The sequence below is a fragment of the Tinamus guttatus genome, unplaced genomic scaffold (assembly GCF_059628265.1).
Source record: "Tinamus guttatus ecotype Peru unplaced genomic scaffold, ASM5962826v1 Tinamus_guttatus_pri_ptg000305l, whole genome shotgun sequence".
NCBI classification, from domain to species: domain Eukaryota; kingdom Metazoa; phylum Chordata; class Aves; order Tinamiformes; family Tinamidae; genus Tinamus; species Tinamus guttatus.
Genome location: NW_028288839.1, coordinates 125125 through 149480, shown reverse-complemented (window position 1 = coordinate 149480; position 24356 = coordinate 125125). Strand labels below are relative to the sequence as shown.

The window sequence follows — 24356 nt, the reverse complement described above, 5'->3', positions numbered from 1 at the left end:
GTTCTTTAGGATGGGGAAGGCTCCCAGGAATGGGAAAGGTTCCTTGGGATTGGGAAGGCTCCTGAGAATGGGGAAAGTTCCTTGGGATTGGGAAGATTCCTGAAGAGCGGGAAAACTCCGTGCAATGGGGAAGGCTCCTCGGGATAGGGAAGGCTCCCCGGGATTGGGAAGGCTCCCCGGGATTGGGAAGGCTCCTCGGGATAGGGAAGGCTCCGCGGGATAGGGAAGGCTCCCCGGGATTGGGAAGGCTCCTCGGGATAGGGAAGGCTCCGCGGGATAGGGAAGGCTCCCCGGGATTGGGAAGGCTCCTCGGGATAGGGAAGGCTCCGCGGGATAGGGAAGGCTCCGCGGGATAGGGAAGGCTCCGCGGGATAGGGAAGGCTCCGCGGGATAGGGAAGGCTCCGCGGGATAGGGAAGGCTCCTCGGGATAGGGAAGGCTCCCCGGGATAGGGAAGGCTCCTCGGGATAGGGAAGGCTCCGGGCGCCGTCATTCCCGGCTCCGCTCCCGCAGCTCCTCGGAGCGCCATGTCCCTGTGCCGGCGCGCGGAACGTCCGGACGCTTCCGACGGCGCCGGCGGCTCCGGAGGGCTGCGGATCCGGCTGCACTGGGGCGGCGCGGAGGAGCGGGAACGGCGCTATCCCTGCGGAACGCTGAGCGCCGAGGACGTCTGCATCGACGTGGCGCGCGCCCTCGGTCAGCACGTTCCCTGTTTTTTTTGGGAAAAATCCCAGTTTTATTCCAGGATGGGAAAATCTCCCTTTCACCTAAACCGCTCTGGTTGTTTTTAATTTTTACCCCCGGAAATTGCGGATTTTGCTTTTAAAAATCAGCGTTTTGGCACCAGGGGTTATGGATTTTCCGGGCGATGGGAGATGCCATCCCGGGAAGCGGGATGGGATGCCCTGTTCTTCCCAATTGCCATCCTGGGAAGCGGGATGCCATCCCGGGAAGCGGGATGGGATGCCCTGTTCTTCCCAATTGCCATCCCGGGAAACGGAATGCCATCCGGGGAAGTGGGATGGGATGCCCTGTTTTTCCCAATTGCCATCCCGGGAAGCGGAATGGGATGCCCTGTTCTTCCCAATTGCCATCCTGGGAAGTGGGATGCCATCCCGGGAAGCGGGATGGGATGCCCTGTTTTTCCCAATTGCCATCCTGGGAAGCGGGATGCCATCCCGGGAAGCAGGGTGGGATGCCCTGTTCTTCCCAATTGCCATCCCGGGAAGCGGAATGGGATGCCCTGTTCTTCGCAATTGCCATCCTGGGAAGTGGGATGCCATCCGAGGAAGCGGGATGGGATGCCCTGTTCTTCCCAATTGCCATCCCGGGAAGCGGAATGGGATGCCCTGTTCTTCCCAATTGCCATCCCGGGAAGCGGGATGCCATCCCGGGAAGCGGAATGGGATGCCCTATTCTTCCCGATTGCCATCCCGGGAAGCGGGATGCCATCCCGGGAAGCGGAATGGGATGCCCTATTCTTCCCGATTGCCATCCCAGGAAGAGGGATGGGATGCCCTGTTCTTCCCAATTGCCATCCCGGGAAGCGGGTTGGGATGCCCTGTTCTTCCCAATCGGACTCCCCAGGCTCTGCGCGGTCCCGCTCGGAGCGCACGGCCGCGCGGGTTATCCCGGAACGCGGCGGTTATCCCGGCATTCCGGGAAGGCGCTCACGGCTCGGCGTTCCCGGCAGGAATCACGCCGCTCTGCTACAGCCTCTTCGGCCTCTACGACGCCCAGAGCCGGATCTGGCTCCCGCCCAACCACGTATTCCACATTGGAAAAGACACCAGCCTCAACCTGCTCTTCCGGATGAGGTGAGCGGAATGCCGGGCCGGAGCGCCGGGAATACCCGGCTTCGCCGTGGGAATACCCGGCTTCGCCGTGGGAATACCCGCTTTTCCATGGGAATGGCCTGGAAACGCGCAGCTCCCTCGGAGGCTGCCGGCTCCGTTGGGAAGCCGCCCGGAATTCCCGCTCCCGTTCCCGCTCCGCAGGTTCTACTTCCGTAACTGGCACGGGCTGAGCGAGAAGGAGCCGGCCGTGTTCCGGAACGCTCCGAAGCCGGCGGATTCCCCGGATGAGCGGATTCCCGGAGGGGCCCTGCTGGACAAGTCGTCCTTCGAGTACCTCTTCGAGCAGGTACCGGGTGCCGCATCCCGGGAAAAGCCGGGAAAAGTGGGATCATGGCTTGGGAAGGAGCCCGGAGCATGTCCACCTCAGGGCCTCTTCCCATGTCTTTTTGTCCCAACCGGAACACTGGGAGCATCGGGAAAGTGTTGTCCCACTGGAGCCGGATTGGGAAGCTTTTCCCTTCCGTGTAATTCCCATTTATTGATTTTTTTTTCCATAGGGAAAATATGATTTTATCCACGACGTGGTCTCGCTGCGGGATCTGCACACGGAGCAGGAAGTCCAGCGCTTCCAGAACGAAAGCTTGGGAATGGCCGTGCTCCATCTTTCCCACCTGGCCCTCAAGAAGGGCATTTCCCTGGAAGAAGCGGCCCGGAAATGCAGGTGGGAATCCCGGGAAGCGGCTCCGGCATTCCCGGCAGCGCCGCATCCTTCCTGAGCGGCTTTTCCTTCTCGTGGCAGCTTCCAGGATTGCATCCCGCGCTCCTTCCGCCGGCAGCTCCGGCAGAACAGCTACGTGACGCGATTCCGGATGAGGAGCGTATTCCGGAATTTCGTGCGGCGCTTCCAGCGGCACACGGTGGGAGCCGGGAAGCTCTCGGAGCGGGACGTCATGTACAAGTACGTGGCCACGCTGGAGCAGCTGGCGCCGCGCTTCGGAGCCGAGCTCTTCCCGGCGCTTTCCCTGGACGCCGCTTCCGAAGGGGCCGCGGAGCCGCGCGCCGGGAATGCCGATCCCGCGGCGGCTCCGGGCGACCGCCCGGCCACGCACGAGGTCCTGGTCACCGGAACCGGCGGGATCCAGTGGCGCCCGGTGGCCGCGGAGGTGGGTCGGAGCGCGCGATCCCGCTCGATCCTGGGAGACGGATTGATCCGGATTCATCCCACGCGCTCCTGGGAGACGGATTGATCCGGATTGATCCCGCTCGCTGCCGGGAGCCGGATTGATCCGGATTGATCCCGCTCACTCCTGGGAGCTGGATTGATCTGGATTGATCCGGATTGATCCCGCTTGCTCCTGGGAGCTGGATTGATCTGGATTGATCCGGATTGATCCCGCTCGCTCCTGGGAGCTGGATTGATCTGGATTGATCCGGATTGATCCCGCTTGCTCCTGGGAGCTGGATTGATCTGGATTGATCCGGATTGATCCCGGGAGACGGGAAGGAGCCTGGATTGATCCCGCTCACTCTTGGGAGCCCGGATTGATCCGCATTGGCCCCGCTCGCTCCCGGGAGCCGGATTGATCTGGATTGATCCTGCTCGCTGACAGGAGCCGGATTGATCCGGATTCATCCCGCTTGCTCCCGGGAGCCGGGAAGGAGCCTGGATTGATCCCACTCGCTCCCGGGAGATGGATTGATCTGGATTGGCCCCGCTCGCTCCCGGGAGCCCGGATTGATCCCGATTGATCCCGCTCTCTCCCGGGAGCTGGGAAGGAACCCGGATTGATCCCGCTCGCTCCTGGGAGCTGGATTGATCCGGATTGATCCCGCTGGCTCCCGGGAGCTGGGAAGGAGCCCGGATTGATCCCGCTCGCTCCTGGGAGCTGGATTGATCCGGATTGATCCTGCTCCCTCCCGGGAACCCGGATTGATCCCACTCGCTCCCGGGAGCTGGATTGATCCGGATTGGTCCCGCGCGATCCCGGGAGCCGGATTGATCCGGATTGGCCCCCCTCGCTCTCGGGAGCCGGATTGGTCCCGCGCGATCCCGGGAGCCCGGATTGATCCGGATTGGTCCCGCTCGCTCCCTCCCGGGAGCCGGATTGATCCCGGATCTCGCTTGCTCCCGGGAGCCAGACTGGTCCCACTCACTCCGGGGAGGCGGGAAAGAGCCTGGATTGATCCCGCTCGCTCCCGGGAGCCGGATTGATCCCACTCCTTCCTGGGAGTTGGGAAGGAGCCCGGATTGATCCCGCTCGCTCCCGGGATCCAGGCCGCGGCTCGGGAACGGCGGGATGAGGCCGCCTCCTTCCCGCAGGACGCCGAGAGCGGCTCCCAGCGCGGGCGGCGATCCCGGCGGGAGGAGGCGCCCGGGAAGCGCGCGGCTCCGTGGATCCCGTTCTGCGACTTCCGCGCCATCACGCACGTGGTCCTGGAGCATTCCCGGGTCCGCATCCACCGGCAGGACAACGGCTGCCTGGTGAGGAGCGGCGTTCCCGCGGCGCCGGAGCGCGCGCCGGGAACGCCGCCGGCACCGCGCGCTTCCCGCAGGATCTGCTGCTCCCGTCCCGCTCCGGTGCCCTATCCCTGGTGTCGCTCCTGGACGGATATTTCCGGCTCACGGCCGATTCCAGCCATTATCTGTGTCACGACGTGGCCCCTCCGCGCCTCATCCTGAGCCTTTTCCACGGAATCCACGGGCCCATGCGGTAAGCCGGGAATTCGGGAAGCGCGCCGGGAACGCGCGCCGCTTCCATGGGCTCCTCCGGAGCGCTGGGCGCTTCCAGGGAGGAATTTGTCCTGGCCAAGCTGCGGCGGGAGGAGCAGGAGGACGGGATCTACGCGCTCCGCTGGAGCGTCCTGGATTTCCACCGGATCATCCTGGCCGTGGCCAAGCGGAGCCCGCAGGAGGTACGGACCCGCGGGAATGCCGGGAGCTTCCAGAGCGCCGCGTCCCGCACGCGCATCCGGGGCCCTCCGTGTTCTGTGCGGCTCCGGAACGCCGCATCCTTCCGGAGCGCCGCATCCCGGACGCTCATCCGGCGCCTTCTGGAGCGCCGTGTCCCACTCGCTCGTCCAACGCGCTCTGTATTCCGTGGGGCTCCGGAATTCCGCATTCCTCCGGAGCGCCGCATCCCGCACGCTGTTCCGCGGCCTTCCATGTTCTGTAGCGCTCCGGAACGCCGCATCCTTCCGGAGCGCCGCATCCCGGACGCTCATCCGGGGCCCTCCGTGTTCTGTGCGGCTCCGGAACGCTGCATCCTTCCGGAGCGCCGCATTCCGGACGCTCATCCGGACGCCGTGTCCCGCACACTTGTCCAACACGCTCTGCATTCCGTGGGGCTCTGGAATTCCGCGTTCCTCCGGAGCGCTGCATCCCGCACGCTCATCCAGTGCCCTCCGTGTTCCGCTCGCTCATCCGACACCCTCCGCGTTCGGCTCCGGAATGCCGGGGCCCTCTGGAGCGCCGCGTCCCGCTTGCTTGTCCGACGCGCTCCGCGTTCCTCGGGCTCCGGAATTCCGCGTTCCTCCGGAGTGCTGCATCCCACTTGCTCGTCTGGGGCCTTCCGTGTTCTGTGGGGCTCTGGAATGCTGCATCCCTCTGGAGCGCCGCATTCCGCATGCTCGTCCAGGGCCCTTCGTGTTCCGCGGGGCTCCGGAATTCCACGTCCCTCCGGATCACTGCATCCCGCTTGCTTGTCCGGAGCCCTCCGGAGCGCCGTGTCCCGCTCACTCATCCAACACCCTCCGCCTTCGGCTCCGGAATGCCGGAGCCCTCCGGAGCGCCGCATCCCGCTCGCTCATCCAGGGCGCTCCGGAGCTCCGCATCCCACTCACTCATCCAACACCCTCCCGTTCGGCTCCGGAATGCCGGGGCCGTTCGGAGCGCCGTGTTCCGCTCACTTGTCCAACGCGTTCCGCATTCCGTGGGGCTCCGGAATGCCGCGTCCCTCCGGAGCGCCGTATCCCACACGCTCATCCGGTGCCCTCTGCATTCCATGGGGCTCCGGAATGCCGCGTCCCTCCGGAACGCCGCGTCCCGCTCGCTCATCCGGTGCCCTCTGCATTCCATGGGGCTCCGGAATGCCGCGTCCCTCCGGAACGCCGCGTCCCGCTCGGTCATCCGGTGCCCTCGGCGTTCCATGGGGCTCCGGAATGCCGCGTCCCTCCGGAGCGCCGTATCCCACTCGCTCATCCGGTGCCCTCTGCATTCCATGGGGCTCCGGAATGCTGCGTCCCTCCGGAGTGCCGTATCCCACTCGCTCATCCGGTGCCCTCGGCATTCCATGGGGCTCCGGAATGCCGCGTTCCTCTGGAACGCCGCGTCCCGCTCGCTCATCCGCCACCCTCGGCATTCCGCAGGGCTCCGGAGCGCCGGGCGCCCTCAAGTACCGCCAGTTCCGCATCCAGCAAAAAGGCGGCGGCTTCGTGCTGGAGGGCTGGGATCGGGAATTCCCGACGCTCCGGGATCTCCTGGACGCGCTCAAGGGCTGCGCGCTCCGATCCGGAGACGACACCTTCACCGTGCGGCGCTGCTGCCCGCCCAAGCCGGGAGGTGGGATCCGCGGGATCGCCGGGATCGGCGGGATGGGGTATCCGTGGATGGGTATCCACGCGGCATTCCCGGTTATCCGGCATTCCCGCAGAGCTTTCCGACCTGCTGGTGGCGCGCGCGGCGCAGGACGATGCCAGGGAGATGCTCCAGCTCACGCAGCTCTGCTTCCATCGGATCCGCAAGGACGAGATCACGCAGGTGGGGCCATCCCGCTGTCCGGAGCGCCGATCCCGCTGCCCGGAGCGCCGATCCCGCTGTCCGGGGTGCCGATCCCGTTCCCCGCGCCGCTGATCCCGCTCCCCGTGCTGGCTCCGATCCCACTCTCCTGTGCCGCCCGTCTGGCTTCCTGCGCCGACTCCATCCCGCTCCCGGTGCCGGCTCCGATCCTGCTCTCCACACTGCCCATCCCGGTGCCGGCTCCATCCCGCTCCCTGCGCCGCCCTTCCCGCTCCCCGTGCCGGCTCCAATCCCGCTCTCCTGGCTGCCGATCCCGCTCCCCACACCGGCTCCGGTTGTGTTCCCTGTGCCACTCCTTCTGTTCCCAGTGCCGGCTCCCATCCCACTCCCGGTGCCATTGATCCCGCTCTCCGTGTTGTCCATCCCTTTTCCTGTGCCTCCAATCCCGCTCCCCGCGCTGGCTCTGATCCCGCTCCTGGCGCTGGCTCCATCCCACTGCCGGTTCCGTCCCGCTCCCTGTGCCTCCTCCGTCCCGCTCCCCGGGCCCCCCATCCCGCTCCCGGCTCCATCCCGCTCCCGGTGCCGGCTCCGTCCCGCTCCCGGTTCTGTCCCGCTCCCGGCTCCATCCCGCTCCCCGTGCCGGCTCCGTCCCGCTCCCGGCTCCGTCCTGCTCCTGCTCCCGGCTCCATCCCGCTCCCAGTGCTGGCTCCATCCCACTCCCGGCTCCATCCTGCTCCTGGCACTGGCTCCATCCCACTCCCGGCTCCGTCCCGCTCCCTATGCCTCCTCCGTCCCGCTCCCCGGGCCTCCCATCCCGCTCCTGCCTCCGTCCCGCTCCCGGCTCCATCCCGCTCCCGCTCCCAGCTCCATCCCGCTCCTGGCTCCATCCCAGCTCCATCCCGCTCCCCGCGCCGGCTCCATCCTGATCCTGGTGCCGTCTCCATCCCGCTGCCGGCTCCATCCTGATCCCGCTCCCAGCTCCATCCCGCTCCCCGGGCCTCCCATCCAGCTCCCGTTCCCGGTTCCATCCCGCTCCCATCTCCATCCCGCTCCGTCCCGCAGCGCGCCCACCTGGGCCAGGGCACCCGCACCAACATCTTCGAGGGGCTCCTGCGCGTGGCCTCCGACGGCTCCGATCCTGATCCCGATCCCGAGGCCGGGAGCTTCCCGGCGGAGCGGAACAACAACGGGCGGGAGCTGCGCGTGGTGCTCAAGGTGCTGGACCCCGGGCACAGGGACGTCGCCCTGGTGAGCGCCGGGGACCGGGGTTTGGGGGGGACACGGGGGGTTTGGGGGGGCCCCACGTGGTCTGAGGAGCCTCCACATGTTCCGGGGAGCCCCTGTCCTCTCCAAGGAGCCTCCACGTGTTCCAAGGAGCCTCCACGTGCTCCAAGGAGCCTCCATGCCCTTAGGGGAGCCCCCACGTGCTCCAAGGAGCCCCGCTATGTTCCAAGGAGCCCCCGCGTGCTCCAAGGAGCCCCCATGTGCTCCAGGGAGGCCCCGTGCCCTTAGGGAGGCCCCTGCCCTCTCCAAGGAGCCTCCATGCGCTCCAGGGAGCCTCCACGTGCTCCAAGGAGCCTCCACGTGCTCCAGGGAGCCCCCATGCCCTTAGGGGAGCCCCTGTCCTCTCCAAGGAGCCTCCACGTGTCCCAAGGAGCCTCCTTGTGCTCCAAGGAGCCTCCACGTGTTCCAAGGAGCGCCCATGCCCTTAGGGGAGCCCCTGCCCTCTCCGAGGAGCCTCCGTGTGCTCCGAGGAGCCTCCATGTGTTTAGAGGAGCCTCCACGCGCTTCAAGGAGCCTCCATGTGCTCCAAGGAGCCCCTGTGCCCTTAGGGGAGCCCCTGCCCTCTCCAAGGAGCCTCTGTGTGTTCCAGGGAGCCTCCACGTGTCCCAAGGAGCCCCCATGCCCTTAGGGGAGCCCCTGTCCTCTCCAAGGAGCCTCCACGTGTTCCAGGGAGCCCCTGTCCTCTCCAGGGAGCCTCCACGTGTTCCAGGGAGCCTCCACGTGTTCCAAGGAGCCTCCATGTGCTTAGAGGAGCCCCTGCCCTCTCCAAGGAGCCTCCATGTGCTCCAAGGAGCCTCCATGCGCTCCGGGGAGCCCCTGCCCCTTCCAGGGAGCCTCCACATGCTCCAAGGAGCCTCCACATGTTCCAAGGAGCCCCCATGTCCTTAGGAGAGCCCCTGCCCTCTCCAAAGACCCTGCCCTCTCCAAGGACCCTCCATGCGCTTCAAGGAGCCTGCACATGTTCCAAGGAGCCTCTATGCCCTTAGGGGAGCCCCTGCCCTCTCCAAGGAGCCTCCACGCACTCCAGGGAGCCTCCATGTGTTCCAAGGAGTCCCCGTGCCCTTAGGGGAGCTCCTGTCCTCCTCGAGGAGCCTCCACATGTTCCAAGGAGCCTCCATGTGTTCTAAGGAGCCTCCATTTGCTCCAAGGAGCCTCCACATGTTCCAAGGAGCCCCCATGCCCTTAGGGGAGCCTCCACGCACTCCAGGGAGCCTCCACGTGTTCTAAGGAGCTCTCATGCCCTTAGGGGAGCCCCTACCCTCTCCAAGGAGCCTCCATGTGCTCCGAGGAGCCTCCATGTGCTTAGAGGAGCCCCCATGTGTTCCAAGGAGCCTCCATGTATTTAGAGGAACCTCCACGTGTTCCAAGGAGTCCCCGTGCCCTTAGAGGAGCCCCTGTCCTCCTCGAGGAGCCTCCATGCGTTCCAAGGAGCCTCCGCATGTTCCAAGGAGCCCCCATGCGCTTAGGGGAGCCCCATGTGCTCCAAGGAGCCTCCACGTGCTCCAAGGAGCCTCCGTGCATTCCAAGGAGCCCCTATGCCCTTAGGGGAGCCCCTGCCCTCTCTGAGGACCCTCCACACGCTCCAAGGAGCCTCCGCGTGCTCCGAGGAGCCCCGTATGTTCCAAGGAGCCCCCACGCGCTCCAAGGAGCGTCCACGTGTTCTAAGGAGCCTCCATGTGCTCCAGGGAGCCTCCATATGTTCCGAGGAGCCTCCCCGTGCTCCAAGGAGCGTCCACGTGTTCTAAGGAGCCTCCATGTGCTCCAGGGAGCCTCCATATGTTCCAAAGAGCCTCCATGCGCTCCGAGGAGCCTGCATATGTTCCAGGGAGCCTCCATGCGCTCCAAGGAGCGTCCACATGTTCTAAGGAGCCTCCATGTGCTCCAGGGAGCCTCCATATGTTCCGAGGAGCCTCCCCGTGCTCCAAGGAGCCTCCATGCGCTCCAAGGAGCCTCCATATGTTCCAAAGAGCCTCCATGCGCTCCGAGGAGCCTCCATATGTTCCAGGGAGCCTCCATGCGCTCCGAGGAGCCTCCACGCACTCCAGGGAGCCCCCATGTATTCCAGGGAGCCTCCATGCGCTCCAAGGACCCCTCACGCATTCCAAGGAGCCTCCATGTGCTCCAAGGAGCGTCCACGTGTTCTAGGGAGCCTCCATGCGCTCCAGGGACCCCCATGCGTTCCAAGGAGCCCCCGCGCGCTCCGATCCCGCCGCGCGCTCCGTCCTCGCGTCCCGGCTCCGTCCTCACATCCCGCTCCATCCCGCTCCATCCGCAGGCGTTCTTCGAGACCGCCAGCCTCATGAGCCGGGTGTCCCACGCGCACGTGGCCTTCGTGCACGGCGTCTGCGTGCGCGGCGCCGACAGTGAGTACGGAGCGGCCGGATCCGATCCGACCCGATCCGATCCGACCCGCTCCGACCCGCGCATCCCACTTCCCGCTCCGCGTTCCCAGGTATCATGGTGGAGGAATTCGTGGAGCACGGCCCCCTGGACGTGCTGCTCCGCAAGGAAAAAGGCCGGATCGACGTGGGCTGGAAAATCACCGTGGCCAAGCAGCTGGCCAGCGCCCTCAGCTACCTGGTAAGGGGGGATTTTCCCGGTTTTCCGGAGGTTTTCCAGGGATTTTCCAGGTTTTCCAGGGGTTTTCTGGGGTTTTCCAGGGATTTTCCGGGTTTTCCGGAGGTTTTCCAGGGATTTTCCAGGTTTTCCAGGGGTTTTCCGGGGATTTTCTGGGTTTTCCGGAGGTTTTCCAGGGGTTTTCCAGAGGTTTTCCAGGATTTTCTGGGTTTTCCGGAGGTTTTCCAGGGATTTTCCAGGTTTTCCAGGGGTTTTCTGGGGTTTTCCAGGGATTTTCCAGGTTTTCCGGGGGTTTTCCGGGGGTTTTCCAGGGATTTTCCGGGGGTTTTCCGGGGATTTTCTGGGTTTTCCGGAGGTTTTCCAGGGATTTTCCGGGGGTTTTCCAGGGGTTTTCCAGGATTTTCCGGAGGTTTTCCAGGGATTTTCTAGGTTTTCCAGGGGTTTTCCGGGGTTTTCCAGGGATTTTCTGGGTTTTCCGGAGGTTTTCCAGGGATTTTCCAGGTTTTCTGGAGATTTTCCGGGTTTTCCAGGGGTTTTCCAGGGATTTTCCGGGTTTTCCGGAGGTTTTCCAGGGATTTTCCAGGTTTTCTGGGGGCTTTCCGGGGATTTTCCGGGTTTTCCGGAGGTTTTCCAGGGATTTTCCAGGTTTTCCAGGGGTTTTCTGGGGTTTTCCAGGGATTTTCTGGGTTTTCTGGAGGTTTTCCAGGGATTTTCCAGGTTTTCCGGGGGTTTTCCAGGGATTTTCCGGGGGTTTTCCGGGGGTTTTCCGGCTCCTTTTCCTCACCGCTTCCCGCAGGAGGACAAGAACCTGGTGCACGGGAACGTGTGCGCCAGGAATGTCCTTCTGGCGCGCCGGGGCCTGGAAGACGGAACGCCGCCCTTCGCCAAGCTCAGCGATCCCGGCGTCGGCTGCTCCGTGCTCTCCCGGGAAGGTATCCGGAGGCTCCCGCTCCCTCTTATCCCGCTCCCTTATCCCGCGCGTTCATCCCGCTCTTCCCGGCCGCGGCGCCGCAGAGCGCGCCGAGCGGATCCCCTGGATCGCTCCGGAATGCGTGCGGGATGCGGGAAGCCCCAGCCCGGCGGCGGATAAGTGGAGCTTCGGGACGACGCTCCTGGAAATCTGCTTCGACGGCGCCGTCCCGCTCAAGGAGCGCGCGCCGGCCGAGGTGAGGCCGGGAAGCGGGAGCCTCCGGAGGCGCTTCCCGAGGTCCCGCGCGGGCTCCGGGAATGCCGTCCCGCGCGAGCTCCGGGAATGCCGTCCCGCAGAAGGAGCGTTTCTACGAGAAGCGGCACCGGCTTCCGGAGCCGGCGTGCAAGGAGCTGGCGGCGCTCGTGGGCCGGTGCCTGGAATACAGCCCGGGAATGCGGCCGTCCTTCCGGACCGTCCTGCGGGATCTCACGCGGCTGCAGCCGCACGGTGAGGGCGCTGGGAATGCCGCTTCCCGAGGGAGCTGGGAACGCCGCTTCCCGAGGGAGCTGGGAACGCCGCTTCCCGAGGGAGCTGGGAACGCCGCTTCCCGAGGGCGCTGGGAATGCCGCTTCCCAAGGGAGCTGCCCCGCGCTTCCCAAGGGAGCTGGGAACGCCGCTTCCCGAGGGCGCTGGGAATGCCGCTTCCCAAGGGAGCTGCCCCGCGCTTCCCAAGGGAGCTGGGAACGCCGCTTCCCGAGGGAGCTGGGAACGCGGCTTCCCGAGGGAGCTGGGAACGCCGCTTCCCAAGGGAGCTGGGAACGCCGCTTCCCAAGGGAGCTGGGAACGCCGCTTCCCAAGGGAACTGCCCCCGCTTCCCAAGGGAGCTGGGAATGCCGCTTCCCAAGGGAGCTGCCCGTGCTTCCCAATGGAGCTGCCCGCGCTTCCCGAGGGCACTGGGAATGCCGCTTCCCGAGGGCGCTGGGAATGCCGCTTCCCGAGGGAGCTGGGAATGCTGTTTCCCAAGGGAGCTGCCTGCGCTTCCCAGTGGAGCTGGGAACGCCGCTTCCCAAGGGCGCTGGGAACGCCGCTTCCCAAGGAAGCTGCCCACGCTTCCCAGTGGAGCTGCCCGGGCTCCCATGGAGCTGCCCCCGTCCTTCCCGGGCTCCTCTCCCTGCGGATTTCGGTCCTTCGGGAGCGTCCTGGGCCTGGGAGCGAGCGAGCGGGATAAACGCACGGGATAAGGGAGCGGGGCGAACAAGCGGGATAAGAGGGATGAGTGCATGGAGCGAGCGGGATAAATGGGATGAGTGCATGGAGCAAGTGGGATAAGTGGGATAAGCACATGGAGCGCATGGAGTGAGCGGAATAAGTGAGTGGGATAAACGCATGGGATAAGTGTGTGGGATGAGGAAGCGGGATAAGGGAGCAGGGTGAGCAAGTGGGATAAGCGGGATAAGCGCATGGAGCGAGCGGGATAAGTGTGCGGGGCGAGTGAGTAGGATAAGGGAGCGGGATAAGAGCGTGGAATGAGCGGGATAAGGGTGTGGAATGAGCGGGATAAGTGTGGAATGAGTGAGTGGGATGAGCGTGCGGGATAACTGCATGGGATGAGCACGTGGAGCGAGCGGGCGGGATAAGGGCCCGGGATAAGTGGGTGGGATAAGGGCCCGGGATAAGCGGGTGGGATAAGCGCGCAGGGCGAAGGAGTGGGATAAGCACATGGAGCGGGCGGGATAAGCGAGTGGGATAGAGTATTGGAGATAAGTGCACGGGATAAGAGCGTGGAGCGAGCGAGTGGGATAAGGACCCGGGATGAGCGGGTGGGATGAGCGGGTGGGATGAGCGGGTGGGATGAGCATGCAGGATAAGGACCCGGGATAAGTGGCGGGATGAGCCTGGGATGAGCGGGCGGGATGAGGGCCCGGGATAAAGGCCTGGGATGCGGGTCCGGGATGAGTGTCCGGGATGAGGGTGCGGGATGCGGTGTGGGGTGCGGGTGCGGGATGCAGTCCGGAATGCGGTGCGGGATGCGGTGTGGGATGCGGGTCTGGGATGCGGGTCCAGGATGCGGTGCGGGATACGGTGCGGGATGCGGGTCCAGGATGCGGTGCAGGATGCAGGTCCGGGATGCGGGATGCGGGTCCGGGATGCGGGTCTGGGATGCGGTGCGGGATGCAGTCCAGGATGCGGTTCCGGGATGTGGTGCGGATGCGGTGCAGGATGTGGTGTGGGATGTGGGATGCGGGTCCGGGATGCGGGTCCGGGATGCGGGATGCGGGTCCAGGATGCGGTGCAGGATGCGGGTCCGGGATGCAGCGTGGGATGCGGTTCTGGGATGTGGTGCGGATGCGGTGCAGGATGCGGTGCGGGATGTGGGATGCGGTTCCGGGATGCGGTTCCGGGATGCGGTCCGGACGCGGCTCCATGGCCCTGTCCCCACAGCCCTGGCCGCCGTCACGTCGGTGCCGCCCGCGCTGCCCCTGCCCGACCCCTCCGTGTTCCAGAGGCGCTACCTGAAGAAGATCCGCGACCTGGGAGAGGTCAGCGGCCTCCGCGGCCTCCGTGCGCTCCATGTGCTCCGTGTGCTCCGTGTGCTCCATGTGCTCCATGTGCTCCGCGGCCTTCGTGTGCCCCGTGTGCCCCATGGCCTCCGTGCACTCCATATGCTCCGTGTGCTCCGCGGCCTCCGTGTGCTCCATGTGCTCCGTGTGCCCCATGGCCTCCACGCGCTCCATGTGCTCCGTGAGCTCCACGTCCTCCATGCGCTCCATGTGCTCCGCGGCCTCCGTGCTCTCCGTGTGCTCCATGGCCTTCGTGCGCTCCATGTGCTCCGCGGCCTCCATGCGCTCCGTGTGCCCCATGGCCTCCGTGTGCTCCGTGGCCTCCATGCGCTCCGTGTGCCCCATGGCCTCCGTGTGCTCCGCGGCCTCCATGTGCTCCGCGGCCTCCATGTGCTCCGTGTGCCCCATGGCCTCCACGCGCTCCATGTGCTCCGTGCGCTCCACGTCCTCCATGCACTTCATGTGTTCCGTGAGCTCCACGTCCTCCATGCGCTCCATGTGCTCCGCGGCCTCCGTGCTCTCCGTGTGCTCCGTGTGCCCCATGGCCTCCGTGCGCTCCACGTCCTCCATGCGCTTCATGTGCTCTGCAGCCTCCGTGCTCTCCGTGTGCTCCGTGTGCCCCATGGCCTCCATGTGCTCCGCGGCCTTCGTGCGCTCCATGCACTCCGTGGCCTCCATGCACTCCGTGTGCTCCGTGCGCTCCATGCGCTCCGTGGCCTCCATGCGCTCCGTGTGCCCCATGGCCTCCGTGTGCTCTGTGCACTCTGCGTGCTCTGTGCTCTCCACGTCCTCCGTGTCCTCCAGATCCTCCGCGCGCTCCACATTCTCCGCGGCCTCCATGCTCTCCACGGCTTCCACATGCTCTGTGTCCTCCACACGCTCTGCATCCTCTGTGCATTCCATGTGCTCCGTGTGCTCCGCGCTCTCTGCGTCCTCCACGGCCTCCATGGACTCCGCACACTCTGTGTCGTCCACGTGCTATGTGTCCTCCACGCTCTCTGCGTCCTCCGCGTGTTCTGTGCACCCCGTGCATTCTGTGTTCTCCGTGCTCTCCATGCTCTCCGTGTCCTCCATGCACTCCACGTCCTCCGCGCGTTCCGTGCACTTCATGCGCTGTGCGTCCTCCATGTCCTCTGCGCTCTCCACGTCCTCCGTGCGCTGTGTCCTCCGCTTCCTCCGTGTCCTCTGTGCGCTCCACGTGCTCTGTACTCTCTGCGTCCTCCGTGTCCTCCATGCTCTCCACATCCTGTGTGCACTGCACGTTCCCTGCGCGTTCCATGCACTCCCTGCACTCTGTGTCCTCCGCACGCTCCGCACTCTCCACGTCTTCCATGCGCTCCATGTCCTCTGCACGTTCCATGCAGTCCATGCGCTCCATGTCCTCCGTGCGTTCCACATTCTCCGCACGTTCCATGCACTCCACGTTCTCTGTGTCCTCCATGCACTCCACGTCCCCCATGTCCTCCGTGCCCTCCGCATCCTCCGTGCGCTTCATGTCCTCCATGCCCTCCGTGTCCTCCATGCCCTCCATGTCCTCCATGCACTCCACGTCCCCCGTGTCCTCCATGCGCTCCGCATCCTCCATGTGCTCCATGTCCTCCGTACGTTCCATGCACTCCATGCACTCTGCGTCCTCCATGCGCTCCATGCCCTCTGTGTGTTCCATGCACTCTATGCGCTCCACGTCCTCTGTGCCCTCTGCGTCCTCCATGTGCTCCATGTTCTCCGTGGCCTCCATGTCCTCCACGTCCTCTACGTGTTCCATGCACTCCATGTCCTCCGTGCCCTCCGCATCCTCCACGTCCTCCGTGCGCTTCATGTCCTCCGTGCACTCCATGTACTCCACGTCCTCCATGTGCTCCATGCACTCCGTGTCCTCCGTGCGCTCTGTGCTCTCTGCGTCCTCCATGTCTTCCGCGTCCTCCGTGCCCTCCACGTCCTCCACGTCCTCCGCGCTCTCCACGTCCTCCGCGCTCTCCACGTCCTCCATGCGTTCCATGCACTCCGTCTCCTCCGCGTCCTCCATACGCTCCATGCTCTCCGCGTCCTCCGCACGTTCCATGTTCTCCATGTCCTCCGTGCGCTCCGTGTCCTCCGTGTCCCCCATGTCCTCTGCGTCCTCCATGTGCTCCATGCCCTCTGTGTGTTCCATGCACTCTATGCGCTCCACGTCCTCCATGCCCTCCACGTCCTCCATGCCCTCCACGTCCTCCACGCGTTCCATGCACTCCGTGTCCTCCGCATCCTCCATGTCCTCCATGTCCTCTGCGTCCTCCATGCTCTCCGCATCCTCCATGTCCCCCATGTGCTCCATGCACTCCATGTCCTCCGCGTCCTCCATGTGCTCCACATCCTCCACGTCCTCCACGTCCTCCATGCGCTCCACGTCCTCCGTGTCCTCCGCGTCCTCCATGTGCTCCACATCCTCCACGTCCTCCTTGTCCTCCACGTCCTCCACGCGCTCCACATCCTCCGTGCCCTCTGTGTCCTCCGCGTACTCCATGTCCTCCACGTCCTCCATGTCCTCCACGTCCTCCATGTCCTCCACGTCCTCCACGCGCTCCACATCCTCCGCGTCCTCCACGTCCTCCGCGTCCTCCATGTCCTCCATGTCCTCCACGCGCTCCACGTCCTCCACGTCCTCCTTGTCCTCCACATCCTCCTTGTCCTCCACGTCCTCCACGTCCTCCATGTCCTCCGCGTCCTCCACGCTCTCCGCGTCCTCCACATCCTCCTTGTCCTCCCCAGGGCCACTTCGGCCGCGTGGGCCTCTACCGCTACGACCCGGGCAACGACGGCACGGGGGAGCTGGTGGCCGTGAAGGCCCTCAAGGGCGGCTGCAGCCCGGGGCTGGTGGCCGCGTGGCGCCGCGAGGTGGCCATCCTGCGGACCCTGTACCACGAGCACATCGTCAAGTACAAGGGCTGCTGCGGCGAGCAGGGTGAGCGGGACGGATCCCGCGGGATCCGGGCGATCCGGGTGGGAAGGGACCTCTAGGGATCATCTAGTCCAACCTCCTGCACACGCAGGGTCACCCAGAGCACAGGGCTGCGTCCAAGCGGGGTTGAAGGTCTCCAGAGAAGGAGACTCCACAACCTCTCTGGGCAGCCTGTTCCAGGGCTCCGGCACCCTCAATGTTAGGAATTTTTCCTGAAGTTCCTGTGGAACTTTTGGTGCTTCCGTTTGTGGCCGTTTCCTCTTGTCCTATCGCTCTCCACCAGTGCAAAGAGGCCGCCCCATCCTCCTCACTGCCTCCCTTGAGGTACCTATAGACACGGTGCTCCAGAATGGACACGACGCTCCAGACGTGGACGTGATGCTCCCAACGTGGACACAGTGCTCCAGATGTGGCCTCGACGCTCCAGATGTGGCCTCCCCAGGGCTGAGCAGAGGGGCCGGATCCCCTGGACCTGCCGGAGTGTTCCATGCACTCCGTGTCCGTGTCCTCCATGTCCTCCATGTCCTCCGTGTCCTCTGCGTCCTCCATGCTCTCCACATCCTCCATGTGCTCCATGTCCTCTGTGTCCTCCATGTCCTCCGTGTCCTCCGCGTCCTCCATGCTCTCCACATCCTCCATGTCCTCCGTGTGCTCCATGTTCTCCATGCGTTCCATGCACTCTGTCCTCCATGTCCCCCATGTGCTCCATGTCCTCCACATCATCCATGCGCTCCACATCCTCCGTGTGCTCCACGTCCTCCGTGCGCTCCATGTCCTCTGTGTCCTCTGTGTCCTCCGTGTCCTCCGTGTCCTCCATGTCCTCAATGCCCTGCGTCCTCCATGCGCTCCATGTCCTCCGTGTGCTCCGTGTCCTCCGTGTCCTCCGTGTCCTCCATGTCCTCCATGTCCTGCGTCCTCCATGTGCTCCATGTCCTCCGTGCGCTCCATGTCCTCCGTGTGCTCCATGTCCTCCGTGTGCTCCATGTCCTCCGTGTCCTCCGTGTCCTCCATGTCCTCCATGTCCTGCGTCCTCCATGTGCTCCATGTCCTCCGTGCGCTCCATGTCCTCCGTGTGCTCCATGTCCTCTGTGTCCTCCGTGTCCTCCGTGTCCTCCATGTCCTGCGTCCTCCGTGTGCTCCATGTCCTCCGTGTGCTCCATGTCCTCTGTGTCCTCCGTGTCCTCCGTGTCCTCCGTGTCCTCCATGTCCTCCGTGTCCTCCGTGCCCTGCGTCCTCCATGTGCTCCATGTCCTCCGAACGTCCCCCCGGATCCCATTGGGGACCCCCCTCGTGGTCACCCTGTCACCCCCCCAATGACACCCGGGTCCCTCCGTCCAACAGGTCAACCCAGGTGTCTCCAGCCGGTCCAGGGGATCCGGCCCCTCCATGGAGCCCTGGGGAGGCCACATCTGGAGCACCGTGTCCACATCTGGAGCACCGTGTCCACATCTGGAGCACCGTGTCCAGTTCTGGAGTATTTTGTCCACATTTGGAGCGTTGTGTCCACATCTGGACTATTGTGTCCAGTTCTGGAGCACTGTGTCCACATCTGGACTATTGTGTCCACATCTGGACTATTGTGTCCACATCTGGAGCACCGTGTCCACATCTGGAGTATTGTGTCCACATCTGGAGCACTGTGTCCACATCTGGAGCACTGTGTCCACATCTGGAGCATTGTCTCCAGTTCTGGAGCACGGTGTCCACATCTGGAGTATTGTGTCCACATCTGGAGCATTGTGTCCAGTTCTGGAGCATCATGTCCACATCTGGAGCACAGTGTCCACATCTGGAGCACTGTGTCCAGTTCTGGGCTCCCCAGGACAAGAGGGACGTGGAGCTGCTGCAGAGAGGCCAGCGCAGGGCTACGAGGATGATCAGGGGCCTGGAACATCTGCCCTATGAGGAGAGGCTGAGGGAGCTGGGCCTGTTCAGCTGGAGAAGAGAAGGCTGAGAGGGGACCTGAGCAGGGTCTGTAGGTACCTCAAGGGAGGCAGTGAGGAGGATGGGGCGGCCTCTTTGCACTGGTGGAGAGCGATAGGACAAGAGGAAACGGCCACAAACGGAAGCATCAAAAGTTCCACAGGAACTTAAGGAAAAATTCCTAACATTGAGGGTGCCAGAGCCCTGGAACAGGCTGCCCAGAGAGGTTGTGGAGTCTCCTTCTCTGGAGATCTTCAAACCCGCTTGGACGCAGCCCTGTGCCACGTGCTCTGGGTGACCCTGCGTGTGCAGGGGTTGGACTGGGTGATCCCTAGAGGTCCCGTCCAGCCTTAGGGATTCCGGGATTTTGGGATTTTGGGATTCCGGGATTTTGGGATTCTGGGATTCCGGGATTCCGGGATGACGGATCCCGTCCCGCAGGCGCCGCGGGGCTGCAGCTCGTCATGGAGTACGTCCCGCTCGGCAGCCTGCGCGACTACCTGCCCCGGCACAGCGTGGGGCTGGCGCGGCTGCTGCTGTTCGCACAGCAGATCTGCGAGGTAGGGGGACGTGGGGGGCGCGTGGGGGGCTGGAGCACAGGGACGTGTGGGGCTGGAGCGGGTGTGGGGCTGGAGCACACAGTGGATGTGTGGGTCCCGCTCACTTGTGGGTCCCGCTCACTTGTGGGGCGGGGTCACTTGTGGGGCAGGGTCACTTATGGGTCCCGCTCACTTGTGGGTCGCACTCACGTGTGGGTCCAGCTCACGTGTGGGTCCCGCTCACATGTGGGTCCCGCTCACACTGAATGTGTGGGTCCGGCTCACGTGTGGGTCCGGCTCACGTGTGGGTTCGGCTCACTTATGGGTCCCGCTCACTTATGGGTCCCGCTCACTTGTGGGTCCGGCGCACTTATGGGTCCGGCTCACTTGTGGGGCAGGGCATGGCGTACCTGCACTCCCTGCGCTACATCCACCGTGACCTGGTGATGCGAACATGTGTGGGGCTGGCACACAGTGAATGTGTGGGTCCGGCTCATGTGGGGCTGGAGCACAGTAAATGTGTGGGGCTGGAGGATGTGTGGGTCGCGCTCACTTGTGGGTCGCGCTCACTTGTGGGTCCAGCTCACGTGTGGGTCCGGCTCACTTATGGGGCAGGGTCACTTATGGGTCCCGCTCACTTGTGGGTCCGGTTCACTTGTGGGTCGCGCTCACTTGTGGGGCAGGGCATGGCGTACCTGCACTCCCTGCGCTACATCCACTGTGACCTGGAGGTGTGAATGTGTGGGTCCTGCTCACTTATGGGGCAGGGTCACTTGTGGGGCAGGGTCACTTGTGGGTCCCGCTCACTTGTGGGTCCCGCTCACTTGTGGGTCCCACTCACATGTGGGTCCGGCTCACTTGTGGGGCAGGGTCACTTGTGGGTCGCACTCACTTGTGGGTCTGTCTCACTTGTGGGTCTGTCTCACTTGTGGGTCGCGCTCACTTGTGGGTCCTGCTCACTTGTTGGGCAGAGTCACTTGTGGGTCCCACTCACATGTGGGTCCGGCTCACTTGTGGGGCAGGGTCACTTGTGGGTCGCACTCACTTGTGGGTCCCGCTCACTTATGGGTCCGGTTCACTTATGGGTCGCGCTCACTTGTGGGGCAGGGCATGGCGTACCTGCACTCCCTCCGTTACATCCACCGTGACCTGGTGTTGTGAACGTGTGGGTCCAGAGCACACAGTGACGTGTGGGTCCTGCTCACTTGTGGGTCTGTCTCACTTGTGGGTCTGTCTCACTTATGGGTCCTGCTCACTTATGGGGCAGGGCATGGCGTACCTGCACTCCCTCCGTTACATCCACCACAACCTGGTGGTGTCAATGTGTGGGTCTGTCTCACTTATGGGTCGCGCTCACTTGTGGGTCTGTCTCACGTGTGGGGCAGGGCATGGCGTACCTGCACTCCCTCCGTTACATCCACCGCGACTTGGCCGCCCGGAACGTCCTGCTGGAGAACGAGGCCCTGGTCAAGATCGGGGACTTCGGGCTGGCCAAGACGGTGCCCGAGGGCAGCGACTACTACAGGGTGCGGGAGGACGGGGACAGTCCTGTGTTCTGGTGAGCGGGAACGCCGGGAATACCGGGAATGCCGGGAACGCCGGGAATACCGGGAATGGGAACGGGAATGGGAACGGGGATGGGGATGGAGTGGGAATGGGGATGGGAATGGGAATGGCCATCCCGAGGGCAGCGACTACTACAGGGTGCGGGAGGATGGAGACAGCCCTGTGTTCTGGTGAGCGGGAACGCCAGGAATGCCGGGAATACCGGGAATGGGAATGGGAATGGGGATAGGGATGGGAACGGGAACGGCCCCGAGGGCAGCGACTACTACAGGGTGCGGGAGGACGGAGACAGTCCTGTGTTCTGGTGAGCGGGAACGCCGGGAATACCGGGAATACCGGGAATAGGAACGGGGATGGGAACGGGAACGGGCGTCCCCGGGGGCAGCGACTACTACAGGGTGCGGGAGGATGGAGACAGCCCCGTGTTCTGGTGAGCGGGAACGCTGGGAATACCGGGAATGCCGGGAATGGGGATGGGGATGGGAACGGGAACAGGAATGGAATGGGAATGGGAATGGGAATGGGAACGGGAACGGGCGTCCCGGGGGCAGCGACTACTACAGGGTGTGCGAGGATGGGGACAGCCCCGTGTTCTGGTGAGCGGGAATACCGGGAATACCGGGAATGGGAATACCGGGAATGGGAACGGGAATATCGGGAATGGGAACGGGCGTCCCCGAGGGCAGCGACTACTACCGGGTGCGGGAGGACGGGGACAGCCCTGTGTTCTGGTGAGCGGGAACGCCGGGAATGCCGGGAATACCGGGAATGGGAACGGGGATGGGGATGGGGATGGAGTGGGAATGGGGATGGGAATGGGAACGGCCATCCCGAGGGCAGCGACTACTACAGGGTGTGCGAGGATGGAGACAGTCCTGTGTTCTGGTGAGCGGGAACGCCGGGAATACCGGGAATGCCGGGAATACCGGGAATGGGAATGGGGATGGGAATGGGAACGGGAACGGCCCCGAGGGCAGCGACTACTACAGGGTGTGCGAGGACGGGGACAGCCCCGTGTTCTGGTGAGCGGGAACGCCGGGAATGCCGGGAATACCGGGAATGCTGGGAATGCTGGGAATGGGGATGGAGCGGGAATGGGAACGGGGATGGGAACGGGGATGGGAACGGCCATCCCCGAGGGCAGCGACTACTACAGGGTGCGGGAGGATGGAGACAGCCCTGTGTTCTGGTGAGCGGGAACGCCAGGAACGCCGCGAATACCGGGAATGGGAATGGGAATGGAGCGGGAATGGGAACGGGGACGGGAATGGGAATGGGAACGGGAACGGGAACGGCCCCGAGGGCAGCGACTACTACAGGGTGCGGGAGGACGGGGACAGCCCCGTGTTCTGGTGAGCGGGAATACCGGGAATGCCGGGAATGGGAATACCGGGAATGCCGGGAATACCGGGAATGGGAACGGGGATGGGAACGGAAACGGGAATGGGAATGGGAATGGGGAAGGGAGTGGGAATGGGAACAGGAATGGGGATGGGAACGGGGATGGGGATGGGAATGGGAACGGGAATGGGAATGGGAAGGGAGTGGGAATGGGAACAGGGCGGGAAGGGAGCAGGAAGCACCAGAGTGAGCGGGAAGTGGGTGGGAAGTGAGTGGGGAAGGAAGCGGATACGGGGGAAGTGGGTGCGGAAGTGGAAACACGGGTGGAAGCGGAAGCGGCCCCGGAAGCGGAAGCGGTTCCGGAAGCATTCCCGGAAGCATTCCCGGAAGCGGCGGCGTTCCCGGCGGCGTTCCCGGCGGCATTCCCGGCGGCGTTCCCGCAGGTTCGCCAGCGAGTGTCTCCGCGAGTCCAAGTTCTCGTTCGGCTCCGACGTTTGGGCCTTCGGGGTGACCCTGTACGAGCTGGTGACGCGGTGCCGGCCGGAGCAGAGCCCGCCCGCGGTACAGGAATACCGGGAATGCCGGGAATGTCGGGAATGACGGGAATGACGGGAATACTGGGAATGACGGGAATACCGGGAAACACGGGGAAATGGGAACGTTCGGAGTGACCCTGTACGAGCTGGTGACGCGGTGCCGGCCGGAGCAGAGCCCGCCCGCGGTACGGGAATACCGGGAATACCGGGAAACACAGGGAAACAGGGAATGGGGAAACAGGAACACGGGAAACAAGAACACAGGAACATGGGAACAGGAACGCAGGAACAGGGAAATGGGAACGGGGAAACGGGGACAAGGGAACGCGGGAACCGGGAATGGCAAATGGAGAATGGGAAGCAGGAGCCAGGAATGCGGAGCAGGGAACGGGAAATGGGAAGGGAGCGGAAACAGGAAACAGGAGGGGAACGGGTGGGAAATGGGTGGGGAGGGAAGTGCGTGGGAAGCGCGGTCGGGAATGGTGCCGCCAGCCCCGTTCCTGCTCCCATTCCCATTCCCGCTCCCATTCCCATTCCCATTCCCATTCCCATTCCCGTTCCCATTCCCATTCCCGTTCCCGCAGAAGTTCCTGGAGCTGCTGGGCCCGGTGCAGGGCCAGATGACTCTGCTCCGGCTCGTGGAGCTGCTGGAATGTGGGAAGCGGCTGCCGCCGCCGCGGGATTGTCCGGCCGAGGTGAGCGGATCCCGAGGGATCGTCCCGTGGGATGGCGGGAACGGAGCCGGGAGGATCCCGCGGGATCCGGGAACAGAGCGGGATCGTCCCGCGGGATCCGGAAACGGAGCTGGGATCGTCCCGCGGGATCCGGGAATGGAGCTGGGAGGATCCCGTGGGATCCGGGAATGGAGCGGGAACGGAGCGGGGATGGAGCGGGATGGCGGGAGCGGAGCGGGGATCGTCCCACGGGATCCGGGAATGAGCCAGGATCGTCCCGCGGGATCCGGGAATGGAGCCGGGATCGTCCCGCGGGATCCGGGAATGGAGCCGGGATCGTCCCGCGGGATCCGGGAACAGAGCCGGGATCGTCCCGCGGGATCCGGGAATGAGTGGGATCATCCCGCGGGATCCGGGAATGGAGCGGGATCATCCCGTGGGATCTGGGAATGGAGCAGGGATGCAGCCGCTGCAGCTCCCGAGGCCTCCTCCACATCCCGGGAATCCTGGGGCTCCGTCCCGCGGGTATCCCGCATCCCTCTGCATCCCATGGGTATTCCGCATCCCACATCCCTCCCCATCCCATGGATATCCCACATCCCGCATCCCTCCCCATCCCGCAGCTTTCCCACATCCCACGGGCATCCCATAGATTTCCCGCATCCCTCCCCATCCCATGGGTTTCCCGCATCCCAAGGGCGGCCAAATCCCGGGATGAGGGACGGAGCTGCCCTGGCTCTCGGGCTCCCACCTTGGGAGCGGATCCCATGGGATCCGGCCGCATCCAGGGATTCCTCGGGGCCCTTCCCGGCGTTTCCTGCCTCCTTCCCAGATTTACCGGCTCATGAAGAACTGCTGGGAAGCGGAGGCCTCGTTCCGGCCGGCATTCCGGAACCTGATCCCGGTGCTCAAGGCCTTCGCGGACAAGTACCGGGCACAGGCGCCTTCCGTGTTCAGCGTCTGCTGAGCCCGGATCC

The 24356-nt window shown here is 64.5% G+C and overlaps 1 protein-coding gene across 1 annotated transcript; it reads left to right on the top strand.

Annotated features, from left to right (window-relative positions):
• The first annotated feature begins 526 nt into the window (after positions 1–526).
• On the top strand, positions 527–24356 carry LOC148594060 (non-receptor tyrosine-protein kinase TYK2-like). The gene is made up of 23 exons (XM_088528170.1): positions 527–695; positions 1693–1816; positions 1997–2141; positions 2353–2516; positions 2595–2958; positions 4116–4277; positions 4349–4506; positions 4585–4708; positions 6161–6353; positions 6445–6551; positions 7593–7778; positions 10090–10177; positions 10267–10394; positions 11188–11323; positions 11406–11557; positions 11658–11808; positions 13744–13841; positions 16611–16803; positions 19165–19283; positions 20648–20820; positions 22613–22730; positions 23290–23400; positions 24212–24356. Exons 1-23 carry the CDS (start codon positions 527–529, stop codon positions 24344–24346), a joined length of 3498 nt encoding a protein of 1165 aa, XP_088384296.1. The 3' UTR covers positions 24347–24356.